This window comes from Melanostigma gelatinosum (genome assembly GCF_949748355.1).
Source record: "Melanostigma gelatinosum genome assembly, chromosome: 6".
In the NCBI taxonomy this organism is placed as follows: Eukaryota; Metazoa; Chordata; class Actinopteri; order Perciformes; family Zoarcidae; genus Melanostigma; species Melanostigma gelatinosum.
The window spans coordinates 6,203,272-6,224,238 of record NC_136639.1 but is presented as its reverse complement, the minus strand read 5'-3'; the positions used below and the strand labels follow the sequence as shown (position 1 = coordinate 6,224,238).

At 40.3% G+C, this 20,967-nt stretch overlaps 2 protein-coding genes across 2 annotated transcripts; one reads left to right on the top strand and one right to left on the bottom strand.

Annotated features, from left to right (window-relative positions):
• The first annotated feature begins 1,017 nt into the window (after positions 1–1,017).
• LOC306778746 (long-chain-fatty-acid--CoA ligase ACSBG2-like) lies at positions 1,018–9,343 on the top strand. The gene is made up of 14 exons (XM_079270406.1): positions 1,018–1,088; positions 1,195–1,331; positions 2,691–2,974; positions 3,883–3,971; positions 4,509–4,629; positions 4,721–4,801; positions 5,024–5,173; positions 5,753–5,920; positions 6,004–6,185; positions 6,534–6,767; positions 8,089–8,306; positions 8,459–8,598; positions 8,684–8,927; positions 9,202–9,343. Exons 1-14 carry the CDS (start codon positions 1,024–1,026, stop codon positions 9,291–9,293), a joined length of 2,205 nt encoding a protein of 734 aa, XP_079126532.1. The 5' UTR covers positions 1,018–1,023; the 3' UTR covers positions 9,294–9,343.
• A 2,011-nt stretch (positions 9,344–11,354) lies between these two features.
• LOC306778747 (flavin reductase (NADPH)-like) lies at positions 11,355–15,163 on the bottom strand. Its single transcript, XM_079270407.1, has 5 exons — positions 15,077–15,163; positions 13,451–13,591; positions 12,544–12,745; positions 11,701–11,865; positions 11,355–11,525 (listed from the first exon to the last, which is right to left on the bottom strand). The coding sequence occupies exons 2-5, from the start codon at positions 13,583–13,585 to the stop codon at positions 11,368–11,370; spliced, it is 660 nt and encodes a 219-aa protein (XP_079126533.1). The 5' UTR covers positions 13,586–13,591; positions 15,077–15,163; the 3' UTR covers positions 11,355–11,367.
• Between the last annotated feature and the right edge of the window lie 5,804 nt (positions 15,164–20,967).

Here is a 20,967-nt window from a genome sequence, read left to right as displayed (position 1 = left end):
ATCTAAGACGGTTTTATTGTAAGGTACTTTTACTTGAGTATTTAAATTGTATGCTACTTTATAGCTCTATAGTCCCAAACATTTCACAGGGAAATACAGTGCTTTTTACTCCACTACATTTATCTGACAACTGGAGTTCTTAGTTATTTTACAGATTAAGATTTCACAAACACAGTTACATGTTAAAGCATCAGTAATAGTATTCCTATAGTATATACTGTATATCCTTATATATACACTAGCAGTACTACTCTACCACTTTTACTTAAGTAGAAGTTATGAGTACTTCTTCCACCACTGCTGATCTTTCATTGTATCTCTACAGATGTGTTAAAATAATTGATTTCTTTAGGCTACACATACTTTTATTTTAATACTTCTTAATTGTTTGAACTTTTACTTTAGTGAAATCTTGAATAGGCCTTTTACTCGTAACAGAGTATTTGTACAGAGCAATACTACCCTTATGAATACTTCCTCCACCACTGCTAATTTGTATCCGTAGAGATGTGTTGAATTGATTTTCGGCAGTTTGGTTATTTGAAGATACATCTTGGGACCATGAAACACAGTAGTCGAGTCGTTTACACACTAGGTGGCATTATTTCACTCTCTGCAGTGCATCAACTGCTCTCTCAATAAAAGAGAACTGAATTCCTAAGTCCTAAACACAAGCTTGTTTTTTGACAATGTTTTAATTTCATCAAATACGGGAACCGTTGGTTCGTTACTTTGTTAACTTGAATTAACTAGCGATGACTAAAACGGAGTGAAAGAGTATGAAAGCATGCAGATGTCCTGCAATGCTTTCTGGCACAATATTCAGAGTTTCAACATTTAGCGATGACGGTCATTGGCTCTGACCTGTTGCAATGACTTTGTCAGTCTTATATAAATGACCAGAGCGGTGCTGTTTCACAACTGGAATCCTTATCTACTCGGATGATATCTGAAATATTTCAATGCTGATTGTACTTAACGACCATTTAATCTAGTTTTCTCTTTTATTCCAGCAAATACGAGATGAGTGTCCAAGAGGGTTCGGTTAAGAGCAGTGGTGTTGCAGTCATGGACGGTAGAGCTGAGAGGTATGCAAAATGATGCGTGTCCCAAAGTGAAAAAACACACATCTTTACTATCAGGTAGATTTGATCCATTTGTACTAATGTAACTAACATCTATGTTTGTCCACAGTATCTCTATCCAAAAGGCACCGTCAGACTCCACAAACGTAAAGACTCACCCCACCCTCATCCTCAATGGAGAAGCCACCACAGCTGAGCTCTGTGCAACATCTGAGCTGGAGGAAGCCACTGAAGGACTTTCACTCGGTAAGAGTCTGAGTGCAACGTTAGGAGAAAGGAACTAATCTGATGTCAAAAACTGCCTCAAGAGGGAAGGATTTGGAAAGATTTGTCGAACTAGTAATTGTCGAGCACAGTTGTTCTCAAAGGCTCCAAGGGCTGAGAGACACATTAACAAGACGATAAATGATAACAATACATAAAAACAATAATTTAGTGGGGTTTCTGCTCCACAAATTATATTGTCCTTTATTGAGAAAACCTCTAAAAATGATTGAATTATGAAAAACTGAGAAGGCGCCATCACTCTTAAGTTAAACACAAACATCTCGAAACAAATGCAACCTGTGAAATCAGCTGGATTGTCAAGTAAATGAAGCAAAAAGATCTTCTAGAGATCTCTTCAAATGACATCCAATACAACGCAGCATAACCTTTCTATCTTTCTTACGCTGGAGTCAGAGAATGACCCTCGTTCTCAGTTTAATTATCATTATGTACTTGTTGTCACGATGTGTTCTTTGTTTTTTACAATTTTTGAAATCCGAGAGGTTTTGAAATAGTTCCTGCAGTTTGGAATGCTAAAATTCAAAGTGAAATAGCAACATGTGCTGATACAACATGAAAAAGGGAAAATGCCTTGTGGGTGTATTTGATGCGGTAAAGAGACTATTGAGTAAAAATCACATGTTTCACTGTGTCAAATGATGCATCAAGATCGTTCAATTTTGTGACCTTTTATGAAATCAGTTGTAGTTCTGGGAAGTTCTTTGAAATTAGACTTTAGTGAAGTGCATACAGCAACAATGTGGAGAGGAAGATGCACCTCAGAGTCAAAGAGCTGTAACAATAGATGCTAAATATTCGGCGGCTGACGTGTTGCATGTTTGAAGAGTTTTGGAGAAAATTAACTGCAAGATGAAAAACTGATTTTTGCAGAAGAGCAAACAAAGATTTAGCAAAAGGAAGGACTAAAATAATGTACACCATCCTACTGTAGAGTTGTGGTGAGAGAAATAAGAAAAATAAATAACGGGAAGGAATTTTAGCAACACGAACAAATACAACATTGTTGTGTTTGTGTTGTTTGATGCTCTGACCAAACTTCCTCTAACCAAACCTGATCGGCAGGTAGCCACTGACGTTTATGTTTTGTCTCAGGTATCGTTATAGCCCTCCCACATTCACAGCACAACCTGTAAATCGTGTTGCTCTGACAATTCATGTGTGAGAAATCTACAGGGTTAGTCCAGAGATATCTGTAGTCCTCTCATGAACCCGACTCTTCTTCTTGAGCTTGCTGTCTCGGTTTGGTGAGGGTGTCTTCTGAATTTGACTTGTTATTAATGGCGAGTAAATACGGCTGTCCCTGTTGTCCCAATACAGAAGAGCCCAAGGCAGTTCCCTTGTTGAGGGCGAACGGACCAGCACCTCTGGCCCCAGCGGACCGGCTATGGAGCACCAGCAGACACGAGGCAGTCAGGCTGAGGATGGAGGGCTCGGGCCCGGCCTCAGAGACTCCCGTGACTGTCCATCAGCTGTTTCTGGAGACGGCGGAAGCGTACGGGGATCATCCAGCCTTGGCTTCCAAAAAAGAGGGCCAGTGGGTGACCCTGACATGGAGGCAATACTATGAGCAGTGCCGGGCAGCAGCTAAAAGTTTCCTCAAGGTTTGTTTGCAAATGAACTTGTGCAGTGGCATATTGTTTTGGTCTCTGCTCCAGCACATTGGATTTTGAATGAGCTTTAATTTAAGGGTGTTTATATTTGTTTTGGGTCAATAGTAGTAATTGTAGACTTTTTTTGTTTTACACAAACTGTAGTCCAATTTTCAGTTGCAGAAACTAGGCAAGGCACTTTAATGTATTGTATATAACGCATACATTTATGTGTAAGTACATAAAACATATATTACAAACTTTAAAAGGAACAAAGTGAACAAGTTGCCACAGGGAAATTGTATTGCTCTCCCAGACTTTTACTGCAGCCATCTTCACTTCTTGCTTGCTTCAGGGGCTTTTTGGTTTTAGCCTGTTCTTTAGTAAATACATAACATACAAATGTCTTGTTTGTCGTGTTTGTATGTGAAGGATCATTATCCTCTTAAAGCGTTGGGACTAGTACGTTAAAGTCATAAGTTTAATTTAAGTGTGCTGAATTAGAGCAAATAAAAACATTCCATTACAGTGTATCTTATGTTCTGCCTGCACTGTTTGTGATATACATCTGTAATCTAAACGAGCAGAAGTTTTTGACATGCCCATGAATTACAGTACAGGATTTACAGGCTACACAACAAAGTAAATTCCTGTTTTGTAAAAAGTAGCTCAGAATTGCCTCCCTCTCTCACTGAATTATCTGTGGCGTGAGATCGGGCTGCTGAAAGTCAACACCTGGGTGTGTGAAATTCACAGCTTGTTCCATCTCCTGTTTCATGGACATGTTTGTGTCCCATGAGGTGGAGTGGCTTTTGAAACGAGATGTAGGTCACGAGTAATGGAGGCACTGTGCTGCTGTGTCATTAAAGATACATGCTCTTTTGAAAAAAAAAAGAAACAACAACTTGTCTGCTTTATAGTTGGGGCTGGAGCGTTACCATGGTGTGGGCATTCTGGGATTTAACTCCCCCGAATGGTTCATCTCAGATGTCGGCTGCATCTTTGCAGGGTAAGATCACAATAAAGGAGGAAGATAAAATTCCACCCGAAACTACACATTTATCTCTGTCCATGCTCATCTCAAAGTCCATCTCTGTATCCCCACCCACAGCCGTTAAGGCCGTACCAGTTAAAAGTCTTATAATGTGGGTGTGAAACTTCTATCCAGCCGTTGTCCTCAGATAAATAAGTATTGTTGAAGTTGTGTATTTTATGTACCTATAGCTCTTGGGCTAATTTAAAATGCCAGTTAGGTTGTTTCGAGGATACAATCCTGTTCATAATTGTGTAAGCAATGTATCATTTTTGTTTAGTTCAAATTATGTGGCATATCTTGTGCCATATATCTTATGTTTTTAACTCATTTGCATGAATAATGAACATAAATCAAACATTAACTTCAGTTATTTCTGATCAGTCTCTCTGAAAGACGTGCACATTTTTGTGAGACAAACTGTAGTCCAAAGAGCAAAATCCACAGAACATGCAAGGAAATGTGTGCATTCAACAGAGGATTTTACTCTCTTATATCTGATTTGTTCCATAGGGGTCTGGCAACTGGAATTTACACCACCAACTCGCCTGAAGCTTGTCAGTATGTGGCTGCCAGCAGTGAGGCCAACATCCTGGTAGTGGAGAACCAGAAACAGCTTGAAAAAATCCTGCAGGTCAGGAGCTTCATTAGAGTGCTGTAATAACTATTGGTAAAGTTAGAAAAGCATCTGTCCTCATATTGTTTAATTTGTATTTCCCCAACAGGTTAAAGATCATCTACCTCATCTGAAAGCCATTGTCCAGTATAAAGGCGAGCTGCAGCAGAAAGCACCATTCCTGTATACAGTACGTTTGCTCAGCAAACATATTGATGTAGCAGATAAGTCACATGGTTGTAGAAAATCTTCATGTGATGCCTACAGTTTCACCAATGACCTTTGTAATGCAATCATATTATCTGACTTGTGTTTTAAGAATTGTAAGCAGATACATGTGACTGACCTCAAATGTTCAGTTCAGTCTGGATTTAGACTCACTTTATTTCACATTATCTCTGTGTTTGTGTAGTGGGCAGAGTTCATGAAGCTGGGAGAGGATGTGCCTGACGAGCAGCTAAATGCTGTGATTGACAGTCTTCGGCCCAACGAGTGCTGTACTCTCATCTTTACCTCTGGAACCACTGGCAACCCTAAAGGAGTCATGTTGAGCCATGACAATGTAAGTTATCTGGACAAATACTTTCCTTTTCTTAGCTTTTATTATTTTGACAAACATCTATATATCATTTCATCTTAGGGCTCAATTGGTTTCATTGTTTATTGTAATTGTTTGTTTATGCAAATGAAAACAAGAAGAGGACCCAACATAGAGCCCTGGGGAACTCCAAAAACAGCTACAACATGTACATTATGCACATCAAATACTATCAGATAGGTAGCAACCAGATCAGACATTTAATACAAAACTCCTGACTCGCTCAAAAGGTTTTTTGGAAAGTGTTTTTTCAAATTTAATATACATCAATTTAGTTATTGATCCCAACCTTTTCACTGCCATATTTGGGGCAGCCCTGAAGACTTAAAGTTGACCACCATCTCATAAACACTGGGTGGTGGATGTGAAGACAAAACCTCAAACTCAAACAACTAAACCCTACTACTATTGGCTCAGCCAGAGAGTTTTATAAGACACTGATAACAGTCTGTGTGAACAATGTGTTTGCTGACTTGTTTTATGAAAATAATAGAAACATATTTGAGTAAATTACTGTGATTCTGACTCCTCTCTAATATGCAGCTGACATGGACGGTCCACACGGCATCTTCCATGCTCAACTTAAAGCACGCTGAGGAGGTGGTGGTCAGTTACCTGCCGCTCAGCCACGTGGCCGCCCAGCTCGTTGACATGTGGTTGTGTCTTTCTTTTGCCATGACCATCTACTTCGCAGAGCCAGACGCCCTCAAGGTAAGGATGCCTACTGTTGTATACACATAGAATTATTAATGGTGGTTTACTATTTTTACTCTAATTCCCAATAATTTTTCCAGGGCTCCTTGGTAAATACACTTAAAGAGGTTCGTCCAACTTGTTTCCTTGGAGTTCCTCGTGTTTGGGAGAAGATGCAGGAGAAAATGAAAGCTGTTGGGGCCAAGGCATCTCCAATGAAGAGGACAGTGGCGGGCTGGGCCAAGTCTATAGGCCTGCGGTACAACTACAGTGTCATGAACGGGTGAGGCAGCAGCAAAGATCCTTTTTTAGAATTAATGTTAGCGTGCTAACACTTGCTAATTAGCACTAAACAAAGAACCGCTGAGGCTGATGGGAAGGACAGTCGCTCTGCATGCTTCTGTGGTGGTGTTTGAAATTTTGTGGTTGCAAATTATATTCAGGGAGACATGAATGTTTATACCAAATATAATGGCAATACATCCAATAGTTATTTCTTTCTGGGGCAAACAGACAGACCAACATTGCCATGTTGGTAATGTTTCATTTTGAGCACAGTTCTTAATTCCTAACAAATCTTAACTTCAAACAAACAATGGGTGTAAATTTGACTTTATCTTTTTGGTTACAGGGAGAACCAGGTGCCCTGGGGCTTCATGTTGGCTAATAATCTGGTCTTTAAGAAGGTCCGTGATTCGCTGGGCCTAGACCGCTGCAAGTTATGCTTCACGGGCGCTGCCCCCATCACCAAAGACACTATGGAGTACTTCATGAGCCTGAACATCCCTTTATTGGAGCTGTACGGCATGAGTGAGAGCTCCGGCCCACACACCGTCTCCACTGACACCTCTTACCACCTCACAAGGTGAGCAGCAAAGCATTAACATTATGTGTTATTGATATGGATGTGAAAATACTGTGTCACTTGAGGCAGCGTCGGCTGGTGTTGAAGATGAAGAAAATCTATCAGTGTGGCGTTAAAAAGAAGAGAGCTTACCAGACCTCTGTAGCCCACTCTTCACCTCTGAGTGTGTGTCAGTATGGGGCCCCTGGCCCTGTTGATGAGGCCATTCGCAGATGGGAAGAAACTGTTCTTGTGACGTGAGGTTTTAGACTTGGAGGCATACGGGTCCTGGAGGGCGGTGTAGATGTGCACGAAAATTGTTTTTGGTGATTAAACTTCTTCAGCCGCCGCATGAAGTACATACGCTGTTGTGCTTTTTTGATGATGAGCAAGCTGATGTTAAAAGCTCCACTGCGCTCCTCTTAAAATCCACAACCATCTCCGCTGTGTTTAGACTTTTAGCTCTGAGTTATCATGACAACACCAGATCAACGGATGATTAATCCCCCACCTGAGGGAGGACACATGCCCACCAGAGATGAGTCCAATGAGGTCTGTCGTCCACGAACTTCAAAGACGGATGGTCCGGGACTCTGAGACATGTTTCCCCAGCATCAAGCGTTGCTCAGTGTCAGACAGGAAGTCTTTAATCTACCGACAGGTGGAGTCGGGGATGTGCAACTGAGAGAGCTTGTCCTGCAGCAGAGTCTGGATAATGGTAAAATGAGGATCCCTCCCTAATAACTGGTGAATTCCATGTGACGTTTAGCACCGGTTTGTGATGTTTCCTCACTGCAGTGTGCAACATCTTCCTCCAGTATTTGGGATGTGTGTGTTCCAGTTCATTTTGTAAAGCACTTTGGGCTCTATCTTTGCATGAACAATAAAGTTATTATTATTTTTATAGTTCAACGATGGTTATAAGTCTGCCATTGGCCGTGTATCTCACACAGCATCCTCCTTCCCTTCCTCTATCTGTACCACGGCATCATGTGCTTTGCGCCGCTCAAGATGATTGTGATTGGTTTAAAGAAATGCAAACAAGCCAGAGCTTTCTTCGATGCCAGAAGATAATTTGTGGAGCCAGACATTTCTTTCGCGCTGACATGGTGCCGTGGAGATAAGTCTGGTTATGCAAGATGACTATCATTACAACATTTCTTGAGGGTTTGGACAGACATGGTCAGACATTTTTGCATGAAAATGTTTTTCACAGTGCACTGACATTGTGATGTCTTATTTCTTTGTACTAAACTTTAAAGTAGCGGTGCAGTTGTAGCACAGCCGTTGGTCAGTTCAGGTCTAAATCAGCATGTTGCTGACTTGTGTTTTGTCTCTCCAGCTGTGGAAAAGTGATGCCAGGCAGCAAGACGAAGCTGGAGAACCCAGATGAGGACGGGAGTGGGGAGATATGTATGTGGGGTCGGCACGTCTTTATGGGCTACCTGGACATGCCGGAAAAAACAGAGGAGGCTGTCGACCAGGACGGCTGGCTGCGCTCTGGAGATCTGGGAAGACACGACCAGAATGACTTCCTGTACATCACAGGAAGGATCAAGGGTAAGCTGTTGTCCCTTTGGAGGGGCCTGACCCCTTGATCGACAGGACGCAATGGTTTGTCAGAAATGACAAAGGTCGTTGTGTTTAGTTGGACTCTGAACATTGTCAAACAGGTGACACACTTTTGAAACTAAACTGTCTTTTTTGCACAGAACTGATCATCACTGCAGGTGGAGAGAACATCCCTCCTGTGCCCATCGAGGATTCAGTGAAGGCCGAGGTGCCCATCATCAGCAACGCCATGCTGATCGGAGACAAGCTGAAGTTCCTCTCCATGCTGCTCACGCTCAAAGTAACCGGGCCTCCATTCCTGCACGCAGTCACAGCTACTGATTAAATCAAACAAACACAATGATGTCCTGTCTCTGTTTCCACAGTGTGTGGCGGATGACAGCGGCGAGCCCACAGACGAGCTGAGCCCCGAGGCTTTGATATTCTGCCAGCAGCACAACGTCACAGCCACCAAGGTGTCCGAGATCGTAGCCAATAAGGAGCCGGCGCTCTACCAAGCCATACAGGAAGGCATGGACCGCTCCAACGCCAGAGCAACGTCCAACGCCCAGAAGATCCAGAAGTGGGTGATACTGGAGCGAGACTTCTCTGTCAGTGGAGGCGAACTGGGTGAGCTATTTTGCTTTGCTTCCTTCTTTTGGTATTCAAATAGCAAAATCTGCACAAAACACTATAATTGAAGAAGTATTCACTACTGCTGTGATGTACTTTAATCAGGGTCATGTCGTAATCAGACAAGTCGTGTGACTGTGCCGCATGACAGCATTCCAGTGAAGTTTGTCTCTCTCGAAAACATGTCACCGTGTCAGTGTCGCTCAACAGAGACTTAAAGTTTAGATTTAGATTAGATTAACTTGCTTTTATCTTTTTTCCATCTGTGCAGGACCTACCTTGAAACTGAGGAGGCCCATCGTTGTGAAGATGTACCAGGAGAAAATAAATGAATTGTATGCAGTGGCCACGGAAAGACAGTAGACTGTACTGCACAGAGATGAGATAATACCTGGGGCATGTTTGTATTGTGCCCAGACGTCATGTTGAGAAATGTATAAATCTCTTTTTACCTGCATGTTTAAAGTGCAAAAGAGGTTTAAAGTACGTTGTATTTAATGGAATAGATGTTTGTGCTATGTTTTAATGTTTCTGTTGTCTGTTTCGAGTCGATATTTAAGATGTTAAATGTACATACGGTTTCACAGCAGCTGTGCACATTTTGTAAATAAAATATCCAAATCAGAGCCAAATCTTGCCATTTACTGTTGGCATACAGATACACTGTATGTCGCCATCATTTTTACAGTTTTTGAAGGACATTCTGAGAATCCACTGTGACCTAAAACATGAAACTCTCTTGTCATCAGCATACCAGTATGTATTTTATGTTTGAAGCAGAAATATCTATTTCAAGATTTTAAGGCATTGATTGCCAGTTCTCTGCCTCATGCTTTGATATTATCCCCATCTAGCAAAACCGCAGACATCACCTCTAACGACTGGATGGAGCTGATGTTTCAATAATATATCTAATGGAATCCAATCACGTGCAATCAAGTGTAAATTGTAAAGCATACATAGTAATTTGTGCTTCTCCATGTACAGTTTGACAAATGTTTTGCGATTGAGGTCCCATGATTGTCAGTAAAAAGTGACTGACCGAACTCGTTTCAAGAATGTGCTTTTAAATAATAAATAAAAAGAGAATATATCTGAACATCTCATCTCGACGATCTAAACTCTTTGTACAGGGTTGGGCTGATGGCTGCACATTCCCTAGACTTAGAGGGTGACGTCAGGTTTAATAGATGTGGCACATCAACACACTCATGACCTCTCACCCAGTGCTCTAGTTTGTGTTGTCTTCGACCAATCAAGACTATCTTTAGGTCAATATAACAAATATCAATCATAGAAACATTGGACTTTTCTTGCTTCATGACCAACAATGCTTTTTGCCAATCCTGCTTTTAGAAAAAGGCCGCTCTAGGCGAGCGAAATAGTTGAAAACATATCAACCTGTGAAGGACTTGAGACGCTCACACCCTCGCTTCATTTAAAATGCAGCAGCTAAGATTAACCATGCAGGCCCAACACAGACAAGACTCTCTGTCCACTACTAAGCATGTTGCAATCATGATCACTTGTATGAAAGCCAGCCAGGTGTGGCCCAAAGTGCTGCATAATTAAAGCATTTAACTCATAAGTGCAACAAACAGTTCCTGCCATGTGTGATCAGTGCTGCGTGAAACCTGTTCTCAGGTTCTTATGTTGAACTTGCGGCACAAATGATCCTTTCCAGTGTCATTATTTTAAATGTATTCGACAGAACTGAGACAGTACATATTTGGAGACAAAGTACTCATGTGACTACATGACGCAACAGTAGCTGTAGTTAAAGAGCACATTATGGAAGTGCTGTTGGTGTAACGCTGCCTCTTGTGGATGAAATCATGTACTTCAGTCACATGTGTCGGTGCATTGAGCCCTCATAGAGGTGCTTACCACTGATAGTAGGAACACCAATATTATTAAATGATAAACTTAGAGGTTTTCAAATGTATAAATCCAGAATATGTTGAACAAGAGTAAATAAAAACATTACTCAGACAGATTAGGCTGTATAAGGCAGTTATATCCAGTAGTAGACTATGAAGGCAGCGAGTAGACATTTAGTTAAAGGGCCAGTTCAACCGAATTTGCTGTAGTGGTATCTAACCATGAACAGTTTTTGGCTAGTTGTGCTGGATAGCTGCATAGTTAACTGGTTCTTCTAATAGTTACAGTGAAAACTGTCAGTGGGATTATCCAGAGTAATGGAAACATAATGCATGTCGACATTTATACCAGTAATACTTGATTTTTTGATAATTCACGCACAACAGTGACATTTCATCACCTTATGAAGTCGTTTTGGTTAATTTGTTCAGGTAACAGGTGCTTATTTACACATTGAGTTGATACAGAGCAACAGATATTTGTGAGTAAATCTATATACGTTTTGTACTTTGGGTGAACTGACTGCTTAATAACGCCAGCATTGGCTTCTTCTTTCTCATTTGGTAATGATGGCGACTCCCTTCTTGACCCAGGCGTTGCTGTTGAGTAGCGAGAGCATGAAGCGAGCCACGTCTCCTCTTCCCACTGCGCTGCCTACAGGGTTACCACTGCTGTTGGGAACAAAGTATCCCTCGTGGGTCAGAAACTCTTGAGCTGTGGAGGACACAAAGATTAAAAGAAACTGGGAGTCAGAGGGCATGACAACGACAGCATTTCTAAATCTGGTCCTCCAGCTAATGAATGGTAGGAGGTACACGCTGGAACCTCGAGGAACAGCGTTGCGATTGAACTGTCAAAATGGATCCCGAGGCAGACGGGCTGCTTTTACCTGAGGCCGACAGGTTCTTAAGACCAGGCGGACGAACCACAGTCCAGGTAATGTCCTCGGTCTTGTGCAGAAACTGCTCCATGTCATGCATGTTGGTGAGAACACTTCGGATCATCGGCAGCAGGAGGAAGCGGATGAGATAAGATGACTGCACTCCGGAGTTGGCTAACAACAAAAATAAGAAAAAGAAACATTTCATTAAAAACGGGCACGTAAATAAGTTCTCAGTCTGATGAGAATCTACACACAAATCTAGAAGAACTCAAATTTGTCTGAATTATAAATTGATGCTTTCAGGTGTCCGCATTAAACAACTGAACAGAGGTAACGGCAGATCCTGAAAAACACTTTTATGCCATAACTGAGAGCTAATGTCATACATTTAAAAAGGTTTCAAGTGTAGCACTTTACGCTCAAAATTAAAAATGACATATATTAAAATTATAAAGTATATTCTGCTCTTCCAATGAAAACCAACCATTAAACAGACTGCTAGCAGCTCTGTGAGGACCTATTTCTAGATGTTTGATCATATTCTGAGCAATAAAACAAGAAAGAACTCTTAGAAGAAAATTAGTTGATGTAAAATTCTGTAATAAAAGCCTCAATCCACCACAGTGAAATGCAGCGACAAGCCCCACATTCACAAATTAGTTGGATAAGTAGCTATAAAAAGCTTTTATTGAAAGCCACATACTCTCACACAACAGAAAGTTGTGTGAGAGTATTTTAAGAAGGTTAAACAGCAACAGTTGGTTCAAAATAATCATTCGGGTGACCTTGTTTTCATCATCAAATCCCAAAAGAACCCACAGACGGCATCATCATGTGTGCGGCACTCACGCTCTGTGTACCAGGAGGTCATGGCGATGATCCTGTTGACCTGGGCCTCTCGCATGGCGCCGACCACGCTGTTCATGGACAGGGAGTAGCCCGTCACCGGCGAGAAGAAGGAGGCCGGGAAGCCGAGGCAGGACAAGATCACGTCCTGTCCTCTGAAGTGAGCCGTCAGACTGTCTGCTGAGAAAATATCAGCTTCCACCACCTGAAAGCAGCAGACGGGAGACGTGAATAATCAAGGAGGAGAATTTTACGTCTTTGAGTCGAGATCACAACAAAGCATGTTTTATTCATTCAGGGCTGCAGGCGTAGTCCTCTTATATATTTTAACAGATGATGCATTTCAAAGTGCAGCATTTACAATTGAGCGGTTAACATGAAGAATGAATAGTGAGTCTGTCTTTCAAAACAGTCTCACTGGTTCCTACAGATGACTAAACCAAAGCCTCAAGCTTTTTCCACCTTAATCGACCAGAAACCTGCAACATTTAATAACAACTGAAAAGTGAATTCACATTATTTCCCAATAATAACTCCATCCTGCCGGTCTCAGCTTGTCCGTTTCGCCCATTTTATATCCAGTTGTGCTTCTTGTATTCTCAAGATAAGCGGCTGTTTTGCCATTAAGATGTATCGCCATTGCTGCGGCGTCAAAGAGCACTCGTACCATTCCCCACGAAGCTCCAGCGTACGTTCGGCAATCACAACTCGATCACAAATCTCCTCGTCGAGTTCAAGCGCCAAACTATTTCTGTGTAACTCATTAACTTAGGTGTTTTTAATAAACAATGATTTAGAGTCATCAGGTGATACTTGGATATATTCCATTTTTGGTCTTTTCAAAATGGATTTGTTGACCATAATAAAAAAAAAAAACAAGACGGCTAACTCAAAGTTAGTGTCATATTACCTTGAGATTATCATGATGCACTGAAAGTTTTCCCGGGTTCCTGACGATGGCGGTGACAGTGTGGCCCTGTTGCAGTGCCTGGTTGACCAGATACTGTCCAGTCTGCCCAGTGGCTCCCAGTATGGCGATCTTCATCCTCAGCTTCCGACACAAACACACAGAACTCAGTCAGCGCTGACGACGTGTTGAATGCTCCGCTTCCTCAATCAGACTGCAGGGAAGGTCCCTCCCGGTTTCACAAGTCCCAAGTGTAAATAAACGAGTAATATGGTGCACTAAAGAAGCTCCATCTGAGGCGTTAAGGTTCGTCATCTGATGGATTTTGTGCTTAAAATGTAGATGTTACACTGCATCCTTGTTTATACATTAGTCACTGATTAAACAAATGCTTATCCAAAGAGGTTACATCATGTATAAGTTATTTTTTGTAAGATGTTTCTATACGTTGACGTTGTCCCAGCTTGGTTGAAAACCTGTTTGATGAGGCAAGAAGAACAAACACTGGGTGTCTTTGTTGAATCCCAAATTGGGACAAATGTATCATTTCTGCAGCCGTGGAGAGGACGACGAGCTTGTAGGTCAGATGTTCTGACGATATTAATCAGATACAACCGACTGAACCTCAAATGATGTTGGTTCGGAAGTCATTCTTGTTAGTTTATAGCGGCTATGTTCAAGCTAACTCTGGTCAACATGGAGCCAGATGGAGCCAGACTGTTACAGCAGCTGTGCTATAATTGTCTTGTGTTCATTTCTTCAACTTTATTTATAAACAATATAGACTACAATATGTAATAGCTCTTTTTTAATATTGTCAACCCACCGTAACAAAGATTTTGGAAGCTCTTCAGGACAAACAGTCGTACCACCACTACTTATACAACCAAAAGTCAAATTTCAACCTGGTGCATTTGCTCTTGTTCTGGCACTTAAAACGCACCCGTTCCCAGACAAATAGAAGAAAACACATCATGTGGTGCGATACTTCAATGGGGTGAAGTAGTATTTAGTGTTGGATTGCTTTTTTTAAAAGGACTCCCTGAGGCACACCCTGTAAAATGATTTAAGTTAATCTAGCGGTGGTTCACTTGAATGATAAGGCTGCAGAAGTTGCATGAAATAAAAAGAAAACTGCGATACAGTTATAACAACGAAACAATTTAGGGCAATATTTTGTCTTCAAAAACTCTCTGAAAAAAAAGGTTTCAACCCCTTTCTCATAATCTCTCCCAATGCTGCAGAGATTATGAAAGCAGACATTCATAACTCACCAACTCTCCACACAAAACCTCACTTAAGATCGGATAGACCCGCTGGCGTTAGGTCCCTGGTTAGACCATCAGCATGGAAAATTAATGAGTAAGCATCGGAAATAACATAATTCTACGACTATAAGGCAGCTTTCAATGTGGAGCTGCACCAACAATGACAAGACACGAGTCTTTAAACTCTAACAACTGACCCGAAGCTCAATCTTCTCGCATGATAATGCGAACAGCTTTTACTCGTTTAATGCTTTTAAAGAAATGTCCACAATGGCTCACATTTGAGAAACAAGTATTGTTTTCCTTCAATCTGTACGCATATAGCTCATAACGGCTGAATGAAATAACGCTACATACTTACAAAACGCTCCCATTTATTCCTAAATGTTTGGTGCTTATGTCACGTGTTGGCAATTAGACGACCTGCAGCCTGTTAAGTTCAATCAACAGCTCTCGCTTAACAAAAAACAGCAACATACGTTTTTCCACTCCTCAAAAATATGACAGTTTGGCGTCAATGATTATCCATATAAACGAGAGGACAGCTCGTTGTTAACAAAAACAAAACAAAACAAACCAAACATGAACTAACTCACCTCCGCCATGCGTGACACGTCACGTCCAGTGAGGGAGGCGTTCAAGACCGGTGTGTTGCGTATGAGTTCAGGTATGTTTATAAAGGAAAGGTTTTTACAAGTTATGCGTTTTATGTATTTTAAAAACGGATTTAAAATTGTTTTGATGACACGCAGGATGCGATTATGTGACCCTTTCAAGTAAACGTTGAAGTGACTGAATAACTATGTCACAAAAACTATATTTTAACGTGAAATTAGCACCCAGTCAATATATGCTCGTTAACTAATTAGCCATCAAGTAATGACTGGCAACTGATTCCGTACATTCATTAGAAATACCCCAAATTCTCAGGTTTACAGCGTCTGAAATGTAATAAAATAGTTTGCTTGCTTTTTCCTGTTTCATATTATGTTCAAATCTATTTTCGTCTTTGTCTCTTTTCAGACTAAATTAAGATATGAAGACCAAACTTATTATGTAAAAGTATATAAGATAGTTACAATATCACCATTACAGCCACCCCAATACAATTACATCAAAACACATGACATAAAGAAATAGAACTATTGACTGTAAAACATAAAAAAGGCATGTAACTCCAGCTGTTACACTTTAAAAAAACACGACATGTATGTAACTAAACCAATAGGTCCAGATTGAGAAAATGTCCTCGGGCAAAGGTCCGAAACATTACAATAATATCTAACTCGCGCTATTTAGTGCCATATATATTTAAATATATTCAAGAAGCCCAGTAGTAACAGCGTCTCTGTGTAGTCAACAACTGTCAAATCAAATAAAGTGCACATCAATTATATTTTAACAAATTATTATTCTCAGTTTTCAAATTTAACTGGATGGATTATAAATAATACATAGAAATACATAGAAATACATAAATAAATGTTCTAATAAATGTCCCTGCTCTATATGAGTATTGTGAATATATTCATTGACAACTAATTAGCAAAAATCACAGTTCTGTCTCTCGATTTCAATCAATATACGCATTCAAATTGCCCGCCAAGTACTTCCTGGAAGTATCAGAAGTCTATGTGAGTCCATTGACCATCTAGCATTTTGAATCTCTCTTTATACGGCTCTGCTTATCTGCATCTTTCAGGTATACATGTGTGTGCATGGGACTCTAAGCAAACGTAAAGTGGAGTTACTGTTTGGGAATGATTATCCCTTTGTTATTCGTTTTCTATTGAGGAAAACATTAGATCGGTAAAAAAGAAACAAGTAGGTTAAAGATAATACTGAAATACATGATGTAGGGCAGTGCAACTCATGAACAGACATCTAAAATCCGACCATTTCAACGCTCGCTGCTGCAAATGAAACATGGAGGAGTCCTCATTGGGTTCATCATGAGGCAAGATGTCAACACAAACACACCTGACCACAAACGCTTACAAATTACTGTCATCAAAAACCTATGTTTCCATTTGCACTTCCTATAAAAAAACAGCCGAGTCGCATCAAGTCATTAGCTCAAGTAATCCAGGGGGATGTACAGGGGGGCCTATGTGAAGCTGGGTCCAGACCTTGTGCCTTATTTGATTCAATACCAGGCCAGCAGCATGATCAGAGAGCTCACCGTGAGACAAAGAGTACAGAACAACTACCAGAAGATGTTCATCTCAAGAAATGTGAATCATTCTCCTCGGGCTGCAACTAGTTCATCGTGACAAATCCCTGTTATACTTCCCCAGAGCTGAAGGCAACATCGCAAATTGTTTTGTCCAACAAACAGTTCAAAATGCTACATATTTGCAATGTACAATTATACAAAATATTAAAAAAGAAATTGGCAAATCTTTGCATGTGAGAGACTGGACATTTTGGTAAATATGCTCATTTGCTTTTTTCACCAAGTCATTTCAGAAGATCGATAGCTCATGTTTGTCCGGTGTGAAGCTACAGCTAGCGGCTTAGCTTAGCTAAATATAGGAAACAGGCAGCTGCCATGGCTCTGTACAAAGGTAACCCAATTAACCTACAAGCAGCACACACAATGTCGAACAGAAAAGCACTATTTTTGTCTCTTTAGATTGTGTGAAATAACACTGTTGTGCCTTTTTAATTCTGTATGTTGTCGGGCGAACCGAGCGCTCAGCCCTCAAAGTCCTGCGGGAGCAGCTGTTTGCGCACAAATCTGACCTCATCGGTGCCTTCAAAAAGGTCGACGGCAGCAACACAGGTGTGTAGTGGGACAATCAGGAACCAGTTCACCATCAGGTGTTTCTTTGTTCTTTATCCTGTGTACTTCCCCTTGTAGTTCTCAAAGGAAGGGAGAAATGTGAGCTCCCAGCTTTTAATCCTTATTCAGATAAAGAAAACGTGGGAAAACCAAACGTCCATCCAGGAGCATTTGACAGTTTCACAGAAACTGTTGTTGTTCAGGGTTTGACTTTAGTTTCACCAACACCCTTGTTCCTCAAGTACATAGACAAGTAAATAAGAAAATATTTCATTTTCATTCAGCTCCTCACGTTTAGTTATTTTACAACAGATTTGCTTACATTGTTGCTTTTGAAACTCAAGGGTCACTGAACAAAGCAACTCTGAAAAAACTATTATTTTACTTGCTTTAAATTTCCTTTTGGACCTTACAACCTGTGTTCTCAACTGCATCTCCAACAGCGGATAGAGTTGCTTGTAATGTCTGTAATGAAAGGGGGAAGTCTTGAAGTTAAAATGAGACGTGTTCGTCAAACAAAATAGTATTTGATGCTTTCTTGGGGTAGTCAGTGTGTTTTTTTTAATCATGGAAAAGATAAAGAATCAAACATGTTCATCTTCTCACAGAGTGAAGGTTGATTTATTAAAAAAAGATGATCTGATGCTTTGGATCACAGTCCTTAAGTTGATTCTGTTATCGACATTTAAGATTTTAAAAATCTTATAATGATATCCGACATCATACAAAAGAAACATTTTGATAAGCATCCCTTCAATTTGGTTACAGTTGAAAAATAAACTTGTCAGAACTTTTCACAAACGATGTAGAAGAGACACAGTTTCTAAATGACCTCAAATATATCTTTTGTGTTTCTGTGCTGAAATCTGTTTTTATTCATCAATTTATTTGATTATTTATCAACAATTGTGCAGCTCTTTATTTGCATTTATTAAATACAACTTGCTGGTGCCTTAGCAGTCGAAGTGTTTTGACTTCGAGAGATGAAGTTACGTCTGCACTGATGATGTTCTGTGTCAGTGCCAACGCTTTACTGGGGTCCCTCCTCGTCTCGTGGGATTCGACCCTCAACTTGACCAGAACTGAGAACTCATGCTTTTATTTATTTGACCTTTAGGATGCATCTCTACCTCCAAATTAAAAAATCAATCCCATATTTTGAGAAATATGTTTCTTCGCTTTCTTACCGGGAGTTATGTCTGCCTGTTCAACATGTCACTCGAGCCTGGAGACGGCTAGCTTAGCATAAAGACTGGAAGCTGTGGGGAACAGCTAGCCCGGCTCTGTCTGAAGGAAACTAAATCCGACAACTGGCACCTCTAAAGCTCACTGGTTGACATTTAGTTTTACTGTGTTTACAAAAGCTAATTTCCATTGTTAGACAAAGTTCCTGTATTGTTTAATATTAATATAACTCAACCAAAAAAGGGATGAGGAAGTCTGTGTGCATATGTGTAAAGGTGTGTTGTAAATGTTATTGTATCTGTTTGTTTGTTTCTGCAATGCTGACCATGTAAAACTTTTACTGTCAATAAATCTCAGTCAAATTTGTAGCATTCATTTGTGTGCGTGTCTTTGTTTGAGGAGATGTTCATGAATTACAATGTAAAGAGCCATAACTGATCTAAAAGTGGTCTGTTAGAGAAAATGTAACTCTGATTTAATTCTTTAAAGTATACACTGTCAGTAGGTAATGCTTTATTTTACAGGTCTACAGTTTCTTTGGAAGTTTTCTGGAAATACATAACTATGTAATTTAATATAGCTAATATAACATAGTGATCTGAACATTAAAAATATTTTGTTAGCTACAGGCATTCATGTGCTTTTAATGTTTTTTTAAACACAAAAACCTACTCTAGGGATGTAATTTGATGTACAGATCTTTTTTTTTATCAACTAATCAATATGAATCGAACCAGCTCTACAATAAAAAAACATCAACAATATTACAGATTGAAAGTTAAAACTGAGCCAATTGTCCATTTTACAGAGAATATATATGTTCTTAAACGTGATAGTTTAAATGAATGTCCCCCAAAATGAAGGCCACAAACTGAAATACACAAATGCTTGAACATATTTAAGTACATTTTAATCACCTGATATTATCATAAGCAGCCTCCTGCACATTTTCAGGATTTGAATATCTCAGCTCACATCACATTATTCATTTTATCCTCCCTGGACGGTCAAAGTAGTTTTCGGGAACACCAGCAGGGGGCGCAGCAGACCATTTAGTACAACGTGTTGTTAACCAGGAGACCAGTTTATCTGAACTGATACTGATTGATAGAATAAGTACACACTGTCATTTTAAACAATCCACAAAAACTGGCAAAGAGTATTACTTGTTATAAATGAATACAAAAGAGCAACCAGCGTTTTCTGAGAGATTCCTGAAGACACCAAATACATCACGAAGTTCAGCTGCAGCAACATTTTATCGACATTCTTTGGGTTTCAACAGCATTACCTCCCTGTAGGCCTCTGTGGTCGGGACAGTAGTTTTCCTTTCAAATGATATTCTTTCAAGTGGGTGGATATTAAAACATGCCCGGAGCTGCCTGCAGTTTAAACAGGGTTAGACATTTGCACACGCCATCGACGCTTAGCTACCTGGAGAGGAGAGTTTGCTGCTTCAGGCAGCTCCTGTGTCAGCAGGTCATCTGAGCTCAGACTTGTGTCCTGCACATAGCTCAAGATGTCCCACTCATAACCCTCACTGTAAAATGTGAAAGTTGTAGAAATTCTTAAACTGCATAAAACAGGACTTTCCTTCCTTCTACTGCTTTTCACATCTAGCTACCACCACCACCCCCAATAAAGAGACTCACATGTTGGTGACAAGTGAGACAATGGAGGAGGCCGTTAGACCTCTTTTTCCAGTATGTTTGAGGAGGGGGGGGGGGGGGTCTATAGTTGTAAAGCTGTTGGAGCGTTGCCTTCATGGAGAAATTTGAACGAAAGATTCTCAATCGTCTAAAAGGACTCGCTGTGGTAGATTAGGCCTCCGCTGAAGCCCGGACTGCACTTTTACGTACATTAAAGTGCTCCACAGGTCTGAAGAGGAGTAATTAGTCTGTGACTGTTAGTATTCATATTATATAAAATTGTGGAGCTCCATGTGTTGGTCGAGGTTTCGTCAGTTTTGAGGGTGTATACCACTTGTCTTCACCATTTGAACCCTAATATAATATCATTTTATTATAAATGTATCCTCAGTTAACATCAAAAGTACATTAGATGACCTTCTTCAGCTCCAATTGCCAGTTTATTTTTATATGTCTCACATGTGTTTGTGGGCTTCAAGCGATTATTTGTAAATTATTCTTAAGAAATATACCTACTGAACTCTGTGTCTACTGTATTTTGGCTATAATTGAACCCAAATAACTCAAGAAATACTTATGATTAACAAATTTCTTGATCAGCAAAACAAAGTCGTTACCACATGACAGTGCCTT